The sequence below is a fragment of the Heterocephalus glaber genome, unplaced genomic scaffold (genome assembly GCF_053883595.1).
Source record: "Heterocephalus glaber isolate CG9 unplaced genomic scaffold, H.glaber_assembly_v1.0 deba00001428, whole genome shotgun sequence".
NCBI lineage: Eukaryota > Metazoa > Chordata > Mammalia > Rodentia > Bathyergidae > Heterocephalus > Heterocephalus glaber.
This window is the reverse complement of record NW_028258293.1, coordinates 30,270,871-30,292,333: the sequence shown is the minus strand read 5'-3', so window position 1 is coordinate 30,292,333 and position 21,463 is coordinate 30,270,871. Positions and strand designations below refer to the sequence as shown.

The 21,463-nt window shown below is 37.1% G+C and overlaps 1 protein-coding gene and 1 pseudogene across 10 annotated transcripts in view; both read right to left on the bottom strand.

Moving 5' to 3' along the window:
• The window catches only part of Uvrag (UV radiation resistance associated), a 360,643-nt gene that overhangs the window by 278,301 nt on the left and 60,879 nt on the right, over window positions 1–21,463 (bottom strand). For 5 of the 9 annotated variants that reach the window (XM_087211958.1, XM_087211956.1, XM_087211960.1 and 2 more), the window contains exons 3-4: window positions 14,352–14,386; window positions 1,922–2,083 (exon numbers count right to left, since the gene is read on the bottom strand). In XM_087211958.1, coding sequence (XP_087068084.1) covers window positions 1,922–2,083; window positions 14,352–14,386 — 197 coding nt within the window. Of the gene's footprint in view, window positions 1–1,921; window positions 2,084–14,351; window positions 14,387–19,646; window positions 19,666–21,463 lie in introns of those variants that run through there. The other 4 variants (XM_087211961.1, XM_087211963.1, XM_087211962.1 and 1 more) reach the window with 3 other exon arrangements.
• Window positions 14,440–19,657, bottom strand: LOC106010949 (microspherule protein 1-like; annotated as a pseudogene). The gene is made up of 2 exons (XR_015451494.1): window positions 18,778–19,657; window positions 14,440–18,732 (listed from the first exon to the last, which is right to left on the bottom strand). The product of XR_015451494.1 is annotated as a microspherule protein 1-like (transcript).

Below are 21,463 nucleotides of genomic sequence, written 5' to 3'. Positions count from 1 at the left end.
AATCCTTTGGGTTTCTCGTGTATGGTTAATCTCTTGCATTCCTCTGCATTTGACTCTCTGGGTAACTATCATAAAATAATCTTAGACATTACGTGTCCTGTATTTAATGTATTCCCTTGCCAAGTCCTGCTGACTACAACAGGGCCTAAACTAAATGTCCTCACTGTATTTTGCAAGTTTTAATTAAAACCAGCCCTGGTAGCCCAGTGGTAATATAGGCTTAGTAGTCAGAAGGACCTGGGTTCAACTTCCCAGCGCCACCTCCCCCACCCCAATGCTTTAAGATCAGCCCTAAAACACAAAAAAATAAAAAGCAAAAACAATTTAACAATTATAATTGATTAGAGTTTAGTTAGGGAAGGAACACAGATATTCAATGTATTGCTCTGGTCACTACAGAAAGACATAAAATTAAAATATGGTAAAAATGACCTCATTTGTATGTAGAATTTTTTAAAGCTGCACTCAGCAGAGAGAAAAATGCAGATTAACAGGGACTGAGGAGAGGGGAGATGTTGGTCAAAGTTTATAAAATTTCAGTTAGGAAGTTCAAGAGATCTATTGTAGCACTGGGGGTACAGCTCAGTGGTACAGTGATTACCTAGCATGTACAAAAGCCCCAAACTGGAAAGAAATAAAATTTTTAAAATTAAAATATGCCAGGTATGGTGACGCATGCCTATAATCCTAGCAGTAGGGAAGCTGAGGCAGAGCAATCACAAATTAGAAGACACCGCCTATACTACAAAGTGGGACCCTGTCTAAAAGAAAAAAAATTAAATCATGGTAAGGAAAATGAGGGCAGAGATTTTTTTCAATCTGAAAAACGAAACAAAAAAATTAAATTATTCCTTTAAAAAGAAACAGAATGAGCTGGGCATGGTGGCACATGCCTGTACTCCCAACACTTGGGAGACTGAGGCAGGACACCACAAGTTCGAGGCCAGTCAGGGTTACATAGTAAGTTCAGGGCCAACCTGAACTACAAAGGAAGACCTTGTTTCAAAACAAAACAAAGAAAAAGAAACAGAATGTGTATGTTGAATAAATACTAAGAAAATATCAAGGATATTTACAAATAATCTATGACTAAAATTTAAGGGTTACCTTTAGGAACAGTACTATAAGTATCATAAAGAGAAATGGCATTCCCTACCAGGTAGACCACATGTATGAGCCAGTGTGGCACAATACAAACAGAATGATTTTTTAAGTCAGCTAGGCTTGTATTTCAATCCTGGCCCCAGTGAACTGTGTAATCTTGAGCACATTCTTAAACCCTATGAGGCTCAATTTTCCCATCTGGAAAATAAGGGCAATAACATCAACCTTCACCGAGATTGCTATGAACATTAATTATAATAAGCACATATTGAGATGGCATGTAGGTTTCATTTCATATACAATTCTGATAGATGCTGGTTGTGTCCTGGAACACTGTCAGAAAGGATTATCGAGCCATTTTTGAGCTTAGCTAGCTAGGACAGCTCTATGATTCATGAACTACATCAGTCACATGAGACAGCAGACAAGAGAAGGTAGTATATAAACCAGGCATTTGTCACCCGTATGCTCAATAAACAGTAGTTCTTTTTATTCCTATAATAACTTGACTCTCTGGTCAAAAGAGAGGTACATTCCTTATTTCTACTTAATTTTCAGATTCTATGGGAGAACATCCAAAGCAGAATGATGTAAGAAAGCATATCCTTTCTCATACACATGTATAAAAAAACTTAAATTAGCAGCTTAAATTTCTTTAACTAAAGGTATTTTTTAAGCTCAAACATAAGTAATACAAGCAAACAACCATAAAGGTCTCTCTTTGTAACATAAAGTGTACAGACAGAAGAATAAATAGAAAGGTTAGACAGGTTAATTTGGAGATGACAACCACTTAAAATCACAATCTAAAAATTACCTGCTGACCCAAGTATTTCAGCCCATCCAAACAGACTTTCCATTCAATCAGCAGCTGGTAAATGTCCTCCTTTCCACCCCATATCTTCACTACAAAGCAAGACACAGATGTATCAAGTCGATCTGGCATTATTCCAAAATCAAGACTCCGCCACGTTGGATTCTGTTGATACAAACAAAAATATGCTTCAGAAAGACTTTAACTTGTTTACAATTATTTCAATCAAGTAGAAAATAGTTTTGTTTTTAACCAAAGGCCTCATAAACATCTTAGACTGCAAACTTAAGTGAACCAAAACAACATTCCAATTAGCACAAAGTGGGTGATAATGGTACTTCTAAATTTATCTGCCTGCTTATTACAGCCATTAAAAGGAGCATATGTTGCCATCTCTCACTGACATGGCTTCACATAGTAATTCATTCTTTTATTCAATATGATCAGTAAAAGCCAATACATAAACAATGCCCGCAAAGGGCTTACAATTTCTAGTTGAGTTTAAATTTCTATTTAAAATAATTACATTGCTTGGGACAGAGCTCAATGGTAGAGCACCTGCCTAGCATGTACAAAGTCCTGAGTTTGATCCCAGCACCACAAAAAGTAAATAATAATTATATTGTTTCATGAAAAGTTTAATAATAACTAGAAGGAATAATAAACTGAAAAAACAGGAAAAACATCAAAAGCTGTGAAATGTGGCTTTCAAAGTACAAGTAGGATTATACCAGATTAAAACAAGACAAATGAAACATGATCTATCAGGGATCAGAGTTGTGAAATAGCAAAGTATAGACTGAGAACTAAGAACAACTGCTGGCAGAAGAGGCAGGACATAAAGCTGGAAAGACAATCAAGGACTCAATAAGCTGAAGGATCTTTCATGCCTTACCAAGGAGATGACACTTTACTTTGTACTAGATGTAGGACTACTGAAAGGCTTTAAAGTTAAAAATTACGTGATCAGCTTTATGCTTCTAAAAAAACATTCTTTTTCATCTAGATAGTTGAAACTCTCTCTGAAAAGTCAAATTGTTAAGGGGCTTTAATAACCTCAATAGAAAAGAACTATAATGCCTCACTTAATTTCACTTATTTCCCCTCTATTAAAAGTTAGGGCTTTCATTGCTGAATTTAAGCATAATCAGTCTTATTAAACCAGCAACTTTTATATTATATTAATCAGTAAAGCAGAAGTTCTTCGTATAGGGTAATTGTTTTTAGCTTTGTGCCAATTTTTTCCCTGAACAAAGAGAGGTAGAGAGAGATGTTTGAGGATCCAAAAGGAGAAAATTAATAAATATCATGATAACATAGTAAAGCACACATTTATGCAATCAGTTTTATATTGGATTGCATAAAAACCTCAATCCCAGCCACCCAAGAATTTTAATCTAAGATCAACAGAATTCCACTTATATAAGCTACCCTAGTCTCTTAACTATAACTGTTGTACTAGTCCTGCTAAATAGGGGTAGGGTTTCATTTAAATATGAAAATAACATTAAGGTCTAAGAATAATTATGTTGGCCTACACTACAAGAAATGGTAGAAGTTCTTCTGGTTGAAGAAAAATGTACCAGCGAGGAATCCAGAGCTACTAGAAGGAATGAAGAACACTGGCATAGTAAATATGGGGGGGCAGAGGTAAATATAAAAGACTATACTGTCCAAGGGGTAAATGGAAGACAAGCCATCCATTTCTGATGATGGCAGCCTGGACAATCTTCCCATTGAAAACAAGTGAAAATGCTGGCTAGAATATTTTTAAATAATAATAATCATAATCATAACAAAGTATTTCTAAATCCAGAAGGAAAGAGCATAGAAAAATACATGGAGATTTGGAAAGCTTTTGTTTGCAGTCATTACTGACTTACACAAGCCAGGGCTTTGGTTCTGGTAGTTTTCAAGGGAGTCAAAGACATAATTCAAGACCCAAGCACAGGCCTCATCCATGTCTTAAAGTCTCTTTCCACACTAAGTTGGGACTAGGAAAGGGCTATATATCCACAGTGTGTGAGTGAAACAAAACTAAGTCCTCCCAAACCCCAAACCATAAATGTCTACAGGATGGCTGCCATAAGGAGTAAGGAGACAACCTTCCCTAGAGCAAGGAATTACAAAGAATGTGGCAGAGAAAGATAAGAAAAATATGGAGAAAGGGTTTAAAAACAAGCATGAGTGAAAAGATCTGATACGCATTTAACAAGCAATCCAAAGGAAGAAAATAGATGAAAGAAGAGGACAAAACATTATTTGGAGATAGTGACAATATCCCAAAGTAATTTAAAAAGAGAAAAAAACACTAAATCACAGTTATAAAATCTCCAACAGGTCCTAAGCAAGGCAAATAAAATTTTAAAAAATATCAAAACACACAAAAATGAAATGTGGAATTACAGAACACCAAAACAAAGACAGGATCCTAACTGCTACATGAGTAAGTGTATCTTCAAAGGAATCACAGACCACTTACCAGCAAAAATAGAAGCCAGAAAGCAACAGAATTTTACTTTCAATGTCCTGACAATAAGATATAATTGACAACCTAGAATTCTACATTCAGAGGAATACTCTTCTCATGCAAAATAAAATACAGTTTCAGACAAGAAAACGTGTGAGTATGAAATCAACATATGCTCATTAAAGAAAATTCAAAAGGGTATACTTTATACACATGGAAAGTAAACCCAAATAGAACATCCGTGCTGCAAGAACGAATGAAGGTGGGATTTCTTACACTGCAGAGTGAATAGCTCAGAAAACTTTCTCCCAAAAAAATAACAATGAAACTGGACAACACTGTTAGAAAACAACAGTCTCAAGGCTCTGGAAATCAACCAAAGGCACGTATCTGCCAGGCACAGTGGCACACACCTTGTAATTCCAGCTAGTCAGAAGGCTAGGGCAGGAAGATCTCAAGCTCAAGGCCAGCCTCCACAACTTTATGAGAACCTTTCTCAAAGTAAAAATAAAAAGACTGGGTATGTAGCTCAGTCATAAAGCACCACTGGGTTTGATCCCCAGTATCACAAAAACAAAGGCACAGGCCAATTTAAGGACCAGTTATTCATAAAAATCTACCAACTTCAGGTTAAGAACAGGAAAATGGATACCACTCTTGTCTGAGGCTGCTTTTATCTCTCACCCCAGTTTGGCTTGCAAAGCTGTTCTATTTGAGAGAAGAGAACAAGCTGGAATGGAGCATAGAAAAACTAAGCCAAACAACTCCAGGGAGCTCAATGGCATATGAATGGGGAAGCTGAGGACACAGTTCTGGCTGAGATAAGCAATAGACTGGCAAACTAGCTACAAATTTAATAGGAAGGTCTGACAAAAGAGTAGGGGCCTTGATAAACAATTTATGCATCCACACAGGAGAGTCCAAAGAGGGTCCAAACAACCCCCATATCCCTGACTGACCATGAGCTGGCATTCAAGCACAGAAGAGACTTGGGAAGGCCGGGTGTGGTGGCACACACCTGTAATCCCAGACCTCAGGAGGCTGAGGTATGAGGATCACCGTGAGTTTGACAAAAGCCTGGACTACACAGCGAGACCCTGTCTTTTAAAAAACCCAAAAGATAAAAGGAGACTTGAGAAAGTTTAACAGAAAGCAAAAGCTGTGGAAGACTTAAAAACTACCTCAATTTGAGGAATTTGAGCAAAGTCTGACCAATCACTGGTCAGCCACTAAACTATGTGGACACAGAAGTAATTACTAGAAGAATGGACAGATTAGGAATAGCAGCAATCAAGTGAATAGAACCACTGGCTTGAACAATGGTGATAAGAATCATTTAACTTGAGCGTTTCTATCAGTAAAGAGAGCTGAGAAGCAATGCAGTAAAGTGCTAAAATTAACCTACATTGTAATTTGCCTCAGAATCTTCAGTTATAACTGAAAAACTATCACTCACAGAGTTTAATGAAATTTAAATAAAATAGTAATAACAATTATAACAATAGCTAAAATCTTAACACTTATTAGTGACAGGTACTATATGAAGTCAGATAACACTTGAAAAGGAAATATAAAAATGCCTCATCTGGCACAAAGAAGCAGCGAATGGGTAGAATAAATTAGCCCTGTTGATCCAACAGTAAGGCAACTTGTTAACCTCAATAGTTAAAAAAGACAAAACACTGCATTTGATCATATCCAAGAAATCATCAACTGTAAATTGTATCTTTTCTGTATGATTAAAAAGAACTGGTTTTAAGATCCATCTAGATTTCAGAGATGCTAAATGGTGAAAAACTATGAATCTGAGAAACAATGAAACACAGAAGCTAAGTGTCTTGTCTAATGCCGTGACCCACACAGCATAGGGCCCAAAGCCAGGAAGAGCAGTGGGAGATGAAGAAAATTGGAAAATAATAAGAAAGAAGGCAAAATTATGCCTTATAGCTGGGACCAGGTGGGATCATAGCCTGATGAGCTAATGGCCACCTGGTGTCCAGAGTGCTCTTTATTTATACTGTAGGAAGTTGGGATAACTAGTGCCACTGTGACCTATGTGGCATATGCTGAATGTGATTGTCTAGTGATCAGGGCATGCGCAGAAAAGGAAGAAGGATACATAATGTAACTGTCTCCTGGGGCTGTGCCATCCAGGATCTACAATCTTAATTTGACTATCTAATCTATGGAGAAAGGGAGGAGGGAGTAGGTGAAAGGCCATCTTCAGGCTCAGCCCGAGGCACTCTAAGTAGCCTTGTAAAAACAGTACCAAATTTTGAACTTAGGTCTCTAGGATTTGTCTGTTCTTTTTGTGTGTTTGGTTTTTTTCTCACCCACTATGTCACAGATGTAAAAATTCAGAACAAAAGAGACCTTAAGAGATCATCAACAGTTTATTTTAGATCCCACAGCTAGAGACAGCAGCAGGAAGAGAAAACTCTGGCCTCTACCTGTGCCTGTTCACTGAGAGAAAGGAAGTGGGGTGTCTTCAGAGAACTCAAAGTTGCTCTTGCTGCTCCACTACACACTATGACTAGGGTAGACACACAAATATATGACTGAACGAATAAGGCTTGAACATCACTGCAAGAATAAAGCATGCATCACAGATTAGCCATGAAGGACCTGGCTAATGCTCACCAGTTCACTGGGCTCACCATCTACACCTGAGAAACCTGAGCCCAGGAGTTTGGGGCCAAACCCGCTGGTTCTGGAGCTTGAGGATGTGCCTGCTCCGCTTGGTCTGAGTCTCCTTCACCAACCCAACCTTATGGAGTAACAGGTTTCGTGGAAGAGTAAGGGCATGCACAGCTTTCATTACTTTTCCTCTTCTTTTTCTTTTTTGGTGGTGCTGGGGATTGAACCCAGGGCCTCATGCAAGATAGGAAAGCAGTCTATCTACACTGAGCCACATCCCCAACTCCTTTTCTTGTAATAGTTATACCAACAGTAAAAATGAATAAAATGGTTTGTATTTTCTATTTATAAAGCATGATTCATATTAGGTAAGAAGATTATCATATTTTTCAAAGAAATCTTAATCTATGTTTTCTGGTCTTGAGCTTAACTTAATATTTTTGACCCCAAACTGACAGATCTTCTTTCAGTAGAGGGCCACGGACAGGATGTTTTTTTTCTATGTTTATTCAGGAAATATCTGAGTACAGACTGTGTCTACAGGCTACTATATTATCTAGTTGAGAAAACAATGGGAAAAATGACCCAGCCTCACAGAGGATCTTGCAGTGGAGTGAAGTTATGGAAGGCTTCTCTGAGGAAGAAAAGCTTGAACTGAAACCTGGTGGTCAGAGAACTGTTACCAGGAAAAGAATGGGTAAGGGTAGAGACAAGGAAGGGCTCTAGCCAGAGGCCTCAACTTCCTCCTTTCAGAACTTAAATTGGACTGACAAGTTTAAAGGTTCCTTTTAGTACCAACATTTTTAGAATATGTAAACTAGAAGACACCATTATTTACTTTTTTTAAATTTTTTGAAACATTTGAATTTTAATAGTTATAATAATTGTGCACAGTTTGATGAGCTGTCACTTTATTGTAGGTAGTTTCTTCATCTGTTCTGTAGTCCATGTTAAATGAAGTACAATGCTCGGGTTGTACTTCAATACGTGGCCAGTAGCCCACAACTGATTGCTGTAACTTTGTTAGGGTACCTAATAAATCACCATGATTTTGTCTATCTTCCTCTCTTCAAAGACAGAGATTTCTACAAGTGTACTTTGCCTCTACAGTACCCAGCGCTCTGTTACTAAAAGTCCAGTGTTCCACGCATCATACTACCTGTGTGACTGTATATTTTTATTTAATCTTTACACTACTCAAGACTCCTGTGAAGTAGATACCATTATCCCAATTTTTCAGAGGAGAAACTGATGCTTAGGAAACATTAAGTAACTTGCCTAACATCACACAGTTGGCTATATCTGCAGAAGGAAGACAATTCTACATGTAACTCTAAAGACATGAAAGCATTAGGTAACTTCTGTATAGGAGTTGTTGCTTCATGCCCCAGACAGTGTCTGAAGAGGGAGTCTGGTATAATAATGATGCTCCTCATAATAACCCTGAGTCCTTGAGAAAAAGTTGAATAAGTTTCCCCTATGTAAGAAAGGGGAGAGGAAGGAGACCAAAACAAAGTTAACATTTCACTTAACTGGAATTCAATAGGCCCCCAACTTCACATATCTTTGAACAGTCAAGAATAGAAATCATAACTATGATCTAACTATGAAGTTGGATCAAATATATCTTATGAACTTAAAAAAATAAAGTCTCAGGCTGGGGATTTAGCTCAGTGCATCTGCCGCCTGCCTTGCAGGTGCAAGGACCAGAGTTCGATCCCCGGTACCAAAAATAAAGTCTCAAATCCTTACACAGTATTTGTTTATTCATAATTGGCATTGACTGGAATGGTACTCAACTAGTCTCTGATTAAGTTATGAAGTCACAATATAATTCAATGATCAATCAGAATGGCTAGAGTTTAAAAGGCATACAATACCAAGCTTGGGAAGGATATATAGCAACTCAAATTCCTTGGAAACTCTGGAAATATCTACTAAAGTTGAACATACCTTACAGTCTAGCACGTAATTCTTCTCCTAAATACCACAGAGAAATGCACATATATGTTCACCAAAGGATATGTCTCTTAAAATTTATAAACTACTTCATGCAACAACATGGAAGGGCGTTGCAAATACATTGAGCAAGAGTGTATGCTATATAAAGGTTCAAATCAGGCAAGTCTATGGTAAAAAGTGGGGAGAGTAGTTCTCTGTGAAGAGGCAAGTGACTGGAAGAAGAACACAGGAGTGACACTAATCTGGTCCTTTTGAAAGGCATCTGGCTCCTATTTGTGCACTTTACTATATGTAGGCAATATCTTGGCAAAAGGTAATGCAGTTTTTTTTAAAAAGATTCAACAATGAAAAAAATAAATTCTCACAGAACAAAATCAAATGAAGTCTTAGGGTTGGGAGGACATACCTAGACTTCAAATTATATACCTAAAAAGCCATTTACCCATCTATGTGTAAGATCATCTCTCATAAGAGAACATGTGCTCTAATTCTCATTATCCATGTGATAAAGTACCAGATAAAGCATGAAATGTCCATTCCTTTCCCAAGGGGGGTGGAAAAAGGAGACTTACAGTAAATGTATCTGAAGGACCATGTTGTATGGTGGGAAGATGTTTCTTGAGGGGTGTTGTACTCAATATTCTTAACTACTTCATTCTAAAATAAATCTAAAAAGGCTTTGGAGGGGAGGAAAATCTTTTAAAGTTATTTCATATGGTTGAAGAGATGACGTGAGTTACCTTTCTAAGCCAATATAATACTAATACCATAGAGCTATTGTTGATCTTCTTTCTCATCACAATAACTTCATTTTACATTTTCACAAAATAGTTGCCAGAGAATGAGTAACAATTTCTAAGTCTGTATAATCAGATATAGGAAGATAGAGCCTGCCACATATTCAAAGACGTTATTCTCAATTATTTTTACTGTACAGATCCAAATTATTTTTATTTATATTCTAGGTGGAACAAATAATTGAAGTACCAACATCTATTCCACATTCACTGAAAGTACAGTAACAGAGTATGAGAATATTTATAGCTTTAAAAAATTCACTGCCTACTAACTACCCATAAGACCTAAAACCATTACTTATTACCACTTTTATTGCTATAAAATTGCTCAATAATAAATGTATGGCCACAAGAAACACAACTAAGAATTTATAAACGTTATTACAATTTTCTTAAAACATATAAGATATCTCATTGGAACTGCATATTGATTTTATTATTAATAGTAGTCCAATAAATTCTTTCCCTCATCTCATTCACCTCTATTCATGTCTCCACCTAGAAATTACTTATTAGAAACTTTTCCAAATGTCTCCATCTGAAGTGAGATAAAGGATACTCCTATACTTTCATAGCATCCTTTCCTTCCCTGTTACAATAATTCCATGTGTTATCTCAGTCTCCCTCCAAATCATGTAGTTAGCCAGAAAGAAGTTAAAAAACCTTGAAAGTGATGTGGTTTAACACAGGGCAACAATCTGACATAAGTAACACACCTACACACATTGGGTGGGACTATCAAATGTTAATTCATTGAGCCACAATTCAAATGAAACATAAATTTGGTTTGGAAATCACTTAACCTAGTAATTCATAAAAAGTATTTGTATTATTCAGTCAGTTTTCTCCCCAAAGATTTAAAAACAACTTAATCATAATTCTAATATAAGTTTATATTTCTGATAAATTATGTCACATGCTTTCCCTAAAATTACACTCTCACGTTTATTCAATTATAAGGCTAACTGACCTCTAGTAGACCTCTAGTCAACATTTAATCAGTTGAAGAAAGTGCAATATTAAGGGACCCAATGACTAGAGCAGGCCTCTTGAACATGATTTACCTGTCACTAGCAAAATGACTAAGATCATGAATCCCAGCCTGTTTCCTTAACTATAAAATAGAACTCTTACCTTGCAGCATTGTTACCAGGATGAGAAATAATTCATATGACACATCTAACATGCTACTAAATCAGATGGGCACTTAAGAATTGCTATATCTTATTTATTAAATAACCATATGCATAGGGAGAAATTTCAAAACACAAATTAGCTAACACCATTCTTCCTCCCACCTGAGATTTTTAACATTCTAACAAAAGTAAAAATATTCCTTTTGGAAAATGCATTCAATATGTAATTGTTACTACTTTCGTATCTTTACAAAAATCAATTTTAGAAGATTTACCTAGTCACCTCCATTGTTACTCCTTCAAACATATTAGTTATTACTAGCAGAAGCAAAAGGAATTAAAACTGAGTTATATATTCACCATTAATTTTTCTCTGCCAAATACATCTAAGAAGGAACCACAACTCTGATATATAACCTGGAGATAAATCTCTATCTAACATGCCAAAGGTGAATTATTCTAGTTACTCAATGCAATAGACACTTAAAGTATGCTAGGGACTACACAAAATAGAAAAAAATGAGTAAGCTGGGTGTCCTTGTCCACCAGATGCTTCCAACACTGCCTTGCCTATAACTAACTGTACCCTTCCAAAATCTCATTCTCATGCTATCCAGCCTTTGGCTATAATCTCTTGTGTCTCTGGGTCATCTCCTTTGCTGAAACCTCAAACCACCCCTCCTCACTCCACTCAGATTTCTTAGCCATGTACTGAAAAATTTCATGTAAACTCCTATTTTTGTATTTTCCTATTTCTTGGCCTGCAATAGTCTTCCCCCAAATAGATACACAGCTTATTCCTTCAGCTCTTTAGGGATCTGCTCAATGCTTTCCTTCTATGTAACTGTCACAGGAAATCAGAAACCACTCCTGCCAGACCCTCCTTTATTCTGATTTACTTTGCTCCACTATATTTATTACCATTTAACATATGTCCATTTATCATCAATCCTAATGTACAGTTTTCTTCATATTGTAGGATGAATTCTGATTTTAAAAACAGTAAAATCAGTAAGGTCCTATAATCTTTAACCACCAGGTGGCAATCTTCAAGAGTCACTGCACCTACATAACATTCCCTCAAAAAACTTGGACTTGTTAGAATTCTTAAATTAGGCACATGTTGGCACTACATGTGTGAGTTTAATTCTCACTTAAAATAATCTCATTTGGTTTCAACTGAAACAAAAAAAAAATCTTGTATATGATCCCATCGACAATTTAAATTCAAAAAGTTAAAATCAAGCGTCCACAATAATGTCAAATAAACAAAATCCTCATACTGGTAATGAGAGTATAAAAACAGTAATTTCAGAAAACTATTTGATAGCTTTAGCTAATCATAAGCATAGTCTCAGCAATTCCTCTCTTAGGTACGTACCCAACAAAAATGCATACTTATATTTACCAAAAGACATACAGGAATGTTTACAGCAGCATTATTCACATTAGCTCAAAACTACAAACTAACCAAATGTCCTGGATCATCTGTTATATTCACACAGTGGAATACTATACAAACAAACCACGAATACAAGGCACAATATGAATAAATTTTAACAATACTGGGTTGAGACCTGGAAGCCAGACACCGAAGAATGCAAACTATATGATTTAATTTATATAAAGCACAAAAACAGATAAAATTAATGTATGTTTTTAAAAGTCAAGAGGGCAACAGTAAGTGAAGAGGGATCCCGGGGTACTGAAAATACTGTATTTCTTGATCTTGATGCTGGTTATTCAGTTGTATTCAATTTGGAAATTTTCATCAAGCTGAGTAACTATGATCTATAAACTTCTGTATATATGTCAACTTTCAATTAAAAAATTAGACCTGGGCATGGTGGCACAGGCCTGTACTCCCAGCACTAGAGAGGCTGAGGCAAGAGGATCACCGCAACTTCAAGGCCAGCCTGGGCTACATAGTGAGTTCAAGGCCAGCCTGGAGCACAGAGTGACTCTGTCTCAAAAAAACAAAAAACAAACAAAGTTTTTGTTTACATAGAAAAGCACAGAAATAGATATACAAGGCATGCATTTGATATTAGAAAAGCAAATATCTGTCAATGGACAAATTACCTGATCCAACTTCTTCAAGAAAATTCCCAAAAACTGTGGAGACTGATTTATGTTTTATTGCTGAGACACATATAAAAGGATTCCTATCACAGGGCAAGCAATACATCTGAAGAAAGATTGCTAAATATCTTGAAATGGGTGAAACAAATTTCCAAGTAACAAGGGGTTAGTAAAATTCAATTACAAGCCACACAATATTTCTGCCCAAGCCCTGCACTTCAGGTTAATTAGAAGTGTTTAACTGCCTTTTCCTAGACAGGCCTAAGGTAATAATGAGTCTGACAAACAGCAACGTAAATTTGAAAATATATATACTATACCATACATATTCTCTTATTTTTCTGCCAAGTCCAAGCAAAGCACAATACAATGACTGAAAAATATAGATGTAGCACACAAGGCCCTTGCTTTTACGAAGTTCCTTATATATAAAAGGTATCAATTTCTTAAGCTCTTAAGAGCCACATGAAAAGCCAAGGAAACAAGTGTCTAGGCATAAAAAACAAGAGGAGTATGGTACATTTAAAGCACTGAAAGAAGGAGGAATCCTTGGAACACAATGAGTGAGAAGAGTGTTGGACAAGGTTGAGAAAGTAGAGGGAGATAGACATGTAATTACACCTCCAATTCCGGTACTCTGGGAAACTAAGGCAAGAGGACCCCAAGTTCAAGTCTAGCCTAGGCAACTTGGCAAGAACCAATCTCAAAATAAAAATTAAGAAAGAGCTAGCGATGTAGCTCAGTGCGAAAGCCCTGGGTTCAATCTCCAGTACTGCAACAAAAAAGAAAGTAGACAAGGGCCTAATCTGCCATGATCTTAGAGCACTGACAAGATATTTTCACTATCTATTAAAAAGCTCTTTTTCTCAACACAGCCTAATGGAGCCATTTACACAAACATCCAGAGTGCCATCATCAAAATAGGACACTTCCAACTTTCTAAATAAGCAACCATTGCCAAGAAACAACATACCATCTACAAAGGCCCTAGACAAAATATTCTTAAGAACTATTTCTAAATATTTATCATGTTTGACAACTCAAAAAGTAAAAACCCTTTTTATAGTATATGGAAGTGACAAAAATAGAATTTGAAGTTTTAACAGACTTAAAGTTTTCAACAGAAAAAAATGTTCATTCAGTACATATTTATCAAGTACCTACTATGTGCCAGGCATGTTCTAAGCCCAAGACAAACGAATGAACAAGTCAATGATGATTTAACAATAACTGAGAAGATATGCCAAAATATCATCATACGTCAAACCTCAACTTACTTTATAACTTTGTATTTTCTGTAATAGGGGTTATATGCTTAATGATATGTACCTCTCAGAAAGCAAACTTACCAAAGAATTCTTAACCACTTCACTTCTATAAAATTCTGGAAAAGAAGAAAAAGAACAATAAGTGATATGAAAGAAAATAAACTCATTAATGCTTAATCCTGTAGATTTTTAAGCACATATTCTAGTAAAACATTAAAATATTTTCAAGGGCTCTATTTTCTGCAATCTTTATCTATAAAAAAATAAATAAAAATAGATAATAAGAATGTTCTACTTTTGTTTTGTTTTACTTTGTGGTACTGGAATTAAAGTGCTCTATCAATGAGCTATAACCTCAGCTTGAAAGTGTTTTATTTTAAAGGGGAAAAAAATCTGTAAAGAAAGTTAAAACCTTTTCAGATTTAATTTAGTAACTATTACCTAAATGGCTCCTTTTGCTACAGACTCTAATTTAAGCCCTAAACAACTCAAACTTTGTTCTTTCTTCCCCACTTGTAGATGAGATCATCTGCTTCAATCTGTTCAAACATCTTTAGTGTTTACCCACTACAGTCTTGTGTAAGAAATACTGACCTGGCAACCAAGTAAGCTCAACTTCCACCTCTGTCACTAACATTCTATCTCTATTTTCCTTAGGCTTATTTCTTCACTAGACAATCTACAGAATTAGAGTAATAACAGGAGTTCCTCTATAAGCATTAAAATGTCATGATTCTACAAACCTTCATGTATGTTGATAAATTTATAAAACCCAAATCCAAAATAGAAACATATCAGAGGACCTGACAGATATTATCAACAACTCTCCAACACTCCCTCTGCTATCTCTGCCCAAGTTACCATCATGCTGCTCTAGACCCTCATATCCTTATGATGTTATGGGGCAATTTCCTAAGTGTCATGTACACACCACCAGTTCTTGAGGTTATCTGAGGCAACACAGAGACAACTGTAACACCTCATTCTAATATATTGAAATTTATGTTTCAGACATTTTGCCCATAATTGTAATGAGGGCAGCAATGTTTGATCTGTACAACTACCTCCTCAGCACCTAAAACCAATCTTGGTACAGGGCAGACAATAATTTTTTTAATGAATAAACAATTTGATTATGCTTAGACATAAGTTTAAAAATAATGAAATTAAAGATAATTACTATATTTTGTGAGAAATAATCACAATATTAAATTTTTTAAAATAGATTGAGAGAGGACTTACAACAAGATCTCAATTTTTTTTTTCTTTTTTTTTTTGTACCAGGGATTGAATTTGGGTCCTTGCACTTGCAAGGCAGGTGGCAGAACCACTGAGCTAAATCCCCGGCCCTAAGATCTCAATTTTTATAAGTATACTAACCATGTTTAAGTGATATGATTAGGCTACTGACATTAATTCACAGTTTTCTATTTTTTCTATCATAAAAATGTTTTTAAAAAGAAAAGGATAATTATAATCTTTTTAAAAGGAATCTCCTGATGAGTGTTTAGGTTACTGTTAATTTTTTGATATTTCAAATAATGCTATAAACAAATAATCTTTTAAAAATGTATATCCTAACCCTAGCACTGTTGTGTCCACCTATTAACCCCAGCTACTCAGGAGGCTGAGGCTAGAGGACTGCAAGATCAAGGCTAGCCTTGCTTAGCAAAACCCTGTCTTAAAAATAAAAAGAGCTGGGAATGAAGTAAGCCATGCCTGCCTGGCAAGCACAAGGTCCTGAGTTTGATTCCCAGTACTGGAAAAAAAAAATACTGTTAATAAAATTACCATCATTGTGCAAAACCTGAGTAGTGATTTAACAAAAGCTTAGTTCCAGTCCCCAATCCACTACACATAAGCTTTGTGACCCTACACAGACCAATTAAATTTTTTAGGTCATAGATTCTTCATCTTTCAAAGGAAAATCATTTCCAGAAAATAACAAGGTTGTTAGGAGGCTCAAGTGAAAAACTGAATTTAAAACACCTTATAAACTATAATTTTATTAATAAAACATTATTAATTTTTACTCATTCAAATTGAGCAACATCATTTTGCAAGCAGATTTTCAAACAGTTACCCAAGACTTAGTTCTACATGAAGGAGATTAGTGGACTCAAATCCCTCCCTAAGTATCTATGGTAGTACCTAAAGAAACAAAGTAATCAAGAAACTACAGAACATAATCCAATGACAAGTTCTGACTGTTAGGTTACATTCCATTCATTCAACAAGCGTTTTGTTAGTGCCTCAACCTCACTCATAAGAAGAGAAATACAAACTTAAACTATACTGCAAAAACTATTTTTCACTTATCAGACTGACAAAAATTCAAGTTTGCAGTCTAATGGTGAGGCTGTGGGGGGAAAATGCTCTCATACATAAAATAACTCCCCATACCCATGTTTATAGCAGCAAAACTCCTAATAGCTAAATCTTGGAAGCAACCTATATGTCCATCGACAGATAAATAGATAAAGAAAGTGTGGTATTTATATATAATAACCCTGCCATAATGGATAAATTTGAGTTATTTATAGGAAAATGGATGGACCTTTATAGAGGATAATGTTAAGTGAAATAAATCAAACAAGCTTAAACAGCACGTGGTTTGTTTTGGAAATCCAAAATATAAATAAAGAGCAAAATAAAAGACAGATGACACAAAATAGGGAGATACATCCTCTGCAAATGTGAAAGGGAACTAGACATGAAAGGAGAGTGAAGGGAGGGCAAGGGGAAGTAAAAAGAATTGAGACATGCTGTGCATATGTACCAATTCCATGATGAAAGCTATCATCATGTACAGCAAACATGTACTAATAAACCTAAAAAATAAATAAAATGCGTGAGACCAGAAAAAACAAGAACAAAACAATTCGATGGAGGACAAATTTGCAATATCTACCAAAACAAAATACAGACTCACTTTGTCACAATGATTCCACTTCCTGGCATTTACTCTGGAGATATACTAGCACACATACAAAATAATGTACTTGTGAAGTTATTCAATGCAATGCTATATGTACAGCAAAAGACTGGTACAACTTATACACCCACCAATAGGAACAAATTAAATAAATTATAGTATACCTATTCAATGTAAAGCTACAAAGAAAAATATTAGAGAAAGTCCATATAAACTAATACAGGAAAATAGGGTAGGCAGCAATTGTGAGGGTGGGCCTTCAGGGCACCATACTGTCTGCATTCCGCATCAGCTTCTACCTTCCCCCTCAGCATCCTGAAGACAACCACATGGTTTTAGCCCACTGTGCTGAATCTATCAGTGAAGTGCTGCTATGACCTGGATATTGTTTTCAAAATAACAATTTTTTTACTCCAGGGGGATGTTCATTGCTATATGTTCTCAGCACTGCTGCTGTGCAATCTCATATGACTGTTGTAATTATATGTATGTGCAAGACTTTGAACATGATGACTGAGGAAGTTACGAGAGAAAAGAGAAGAAAAGAATATGTAATGACATAGCAGATGCAAAACTATAAATACATAAGCATTCAATGAAGGATATAGCTGTTTTCATTCTGTTTACAATGATGCAGATCGATTCTGCCTCTTCCTGAATCACACCTCTGCATGTGTTGCTGACCATCGAGACAAGTCCTGCCCTGTGCCATCTGGCATGCTGTGGTAGCTGGAGATGACAGATGACTAGAGACCCAAACTTTTAGAAATAAATGTTCAATAAGGGGCACGGTGTTGGCTCCTGACTTTGGTTTAAAGAAATAGACTGTGAAAAGTTTTCTTAATTTCTTTTTTAGCACAGTACTTTTTATTTACAAAAGAAAAATAATTTAGAAGTCTAACAACTAATCTGCTGGAGTCACAGGAGTGATCTGGGGGAGGAGAGGGAGGTGGTCTGCAGAGGGGAGAGGTAGGGGCTCTGGCTCTAGGAAAACACAAGGGTCTCAGCCTCTCCTGGCTTCCCAACAGCAGCCCTATCCTTCCCTAAAGGCTCAAATCAGTGGGGTGGCAGCTGGGTCTAAGCAAAAGGTTTCACCAGAGGTTTGAATTCCCAGGGGAACCAAGGGTAGAGAAAGCCCAGGGTTTCTGCTCTCACTCCTCACTGTAATGTGATCTGGCAGCCTTGGCCCAGCTGAGGGCAATGAGGTCCTACTTGATGAGGAACACAAATTGCAGGTTGGCAATCTCCACCACAGAGTCGTTCCTGAGGTTCCACTTGAGCCACACACCATAAGATGTCCACTGATAGAGATGAGCCATTGGCTCTCAATGGCAATGAAATAAATCACTACTGTTCTTCAGCTTGATGACACCATGCTTCTAGATCTTCCAGGCTGGACCCTCCCAAGGCAAGTCTACATAAATCTGGTTATCCTTTGTTGCCCTGCCCAGGGTGATCTCACATGAGCACATCAGGTACTGCCACCATGTGGTCCTACAGCACTGCCAGCGTCTGGAGAGCTCATGCCTATAATGCTACTAGCATCTGCGACTTATGCAGTTTTCCTATTACAGTGACTGGATTTCTGCCTCTCACCTCTTGTGCCAATTAGCCACTGTCAGCTCATGCTCCAGAACTTCATCTCATATATCTTTGAGCTTACCATCATTAGTCAGGTCCTCTACATTGGAGAAGTTCAGCACTTACGCCACCTTGGGCAGCAGCTACACTGTTCTTTTAGAAAATAATACTGCTTCATGACCTGCCAGTGGGCCTACAGTGCCTTGGCAGCAGTGGCCAGGTAGAAGGCATTGAGTGTCTGTGCAGCAAGCCCTGGAAAGTCTGTAAGGAGGGCTGGCTGGTCAATCCCACTCTGCTCAGAATCTGGTCTTCAGAGTTACTAAACAGGATCTTGTTCTGGATGGCTGCAATGACCTCTGGGTACAGCTGCCTCATGGCCTGGCAGGCTACCCTGGACATGAGTGGGTTATACAGCACAGCACACCAGCACTGCTGGACTTCTCAAAGAGTAAAGTGACAGCTGAACTTCACACCCAAGTGGACAATTTCAGGTCACTGATCTCCAACACGGCACTGATGAATACAGTAGGAAGTCGTGCATGCTTCCAGCAGCCCAAACCCTTGGTCACCTGAAGTGGCTGTTTGCTCTTTTCCATACACTCTGAGTCCTGGGGATGGAGCAGAGCAGAGAGGCACAAGAATGCTGGGGCCTTGGAATCTTTCTCTTCTCATTGGAGGACAGTTCACCCCCTGAACAGTGCTCTAGTTCCACCCTGCTGGCCCTTTGCTCAGGTAGAAGACTTTGCCCAACTGCACCCTACCAGCTCATTATCAAACTTCTTCCTCTTTATGAACCTGAAGGAGGATCTCTGTTTAGGAATGGTGTGGGAGGCCTGGGAGGAGGCTGGCTTCTGCCTTACCAATGACTCATCATCTGAGAAGCTGGCACTGCCTGATGTCATCAAGGATAAATCCAGCAGCCACTGGAATCTTTGTCCATCTTCTTATAGTCCCAAAGCCACTGGTTCCAAACCACAGGGCTAGGAGGAAGGGTTCCACAGGATCATCCAAGGATTCTGACCAAGTGGGCTTAGAAGCTTAGAGCAGATTCATTCCTAAGCTGTCAGCTCCAACAATTTCTTTGCAACAACAGCACCAGCCGCAGGGCCAAAGCCAGTTTTCGTGAAGCACATCTACTGCCAGGTTACAAACTAGAGGCTGGGCCTAAGTTTCTTAATTCTCACAGGACCTTTTTTCCTAAGTGAAACATTCTACAGATTTCTAAAAGAAATCGTCCAGAGTAAAAGATTTCTATTTAGGAGATTAGAAGTTGACAGATAGATTACAAACTGTCTTGAAATCTAGGAATGTAATTTTTGAATTTTTTAATGTACTTTAAGCTCCTAGTAGTGAAACTATTGACCAAATTGTGGCAATAGTTGGATGTCAGCTGATAGAATCTTCTCTAAGGTCACAAGCTTTTAACCTACTATTTTTTCCAGTCCCTTCTTGATTTCTTCAACTTTTATGACAACTTAAGAAACAGTATTCAGTGATTAAGTCAAATCTTAAATTTGACATGACCTTGTTAAATCGTGTGCACTCTTATCTGAGGGTACATTTGACTGTACATGTCTGAATAATATCAACCCCAAGTGTTTGGTGGTTTTGTGGCTTGAAGGATCCCACTACATGACAAATTTGTTTCACAGAAAATAAAAACAAAATAAACCCACTGAACTGTACTTGAGTATACAAGCCTGGAACAACAGTGTGGAGCCCACCAACCAGGTCTGTTCCCCTCTGGGGCTAGTGACAAAACACATCAGGATGTTTTTGAAGATGACAAGTCCAAGTTCTGGTGTTTTCAAAGGAATATATGTGAGCATTGAACTTAGCTGAAAAAAACCAAGGAGACTGAGTTTTTAGTCTAACATTTCCAACATGTGTACACTGCTCGATCTGTCCAAGCCTGCAATCATCTAACTAAGTCTAGTTTTCCTGTGAGTAAAGTATCACAGTGTCATCTTTACACTGTCTGGATGCTGATGACATGCATCAATGTGTGGCAGTGATCTAGGATTCTGGGTTTTCAGAATCTATGTATGTGTGCGTGCGCACATGTGCTTTCTGTTTTGGAACAGCTCTATTTCATTTTCACAAAAAAAAAGTATTTTATTTTTTAACCTTTTTAATGAAGTTCATATTAGGAGCCAAAGTTGCACTGTTAGCAACTGTCTTAATATTTTGTTGCCCTCATGTTAGGATAAATTTTGCAAGCCCTAATTACACATCAACAAATGGTTGGGTAATTCATAAAACATGTGCCGGTGTAACAGTGCTCTAAAGACTTTACAGTATGTGGGCTGAGGTGTAGCTCAGTGGTGCAGCATTTGCTTAGCACACACAAGGCCCTGGGATCCATCCCCATTACCACACACACATACACACACACACACACACACACACACACACACACACAATAGAGTTTAAGGGATATGAACTGTCCTGTTTTCACACTCCATCTAATGAAAGGTTCATAGATGGTCTCCTTTTGATCTACTTAAATTAGCCAATGTTTTTACCATTGATATTTACAAATTCCAAGCTTGTGACACCATAATTTTATTGATTACTATTCAATAAAATATATATTTGATAATATTTGTTCAAACTTCTAAGTCATATTGAGCAGAAAATTCATGGTACAGAAACATTATATGTATTTATTTGGCAT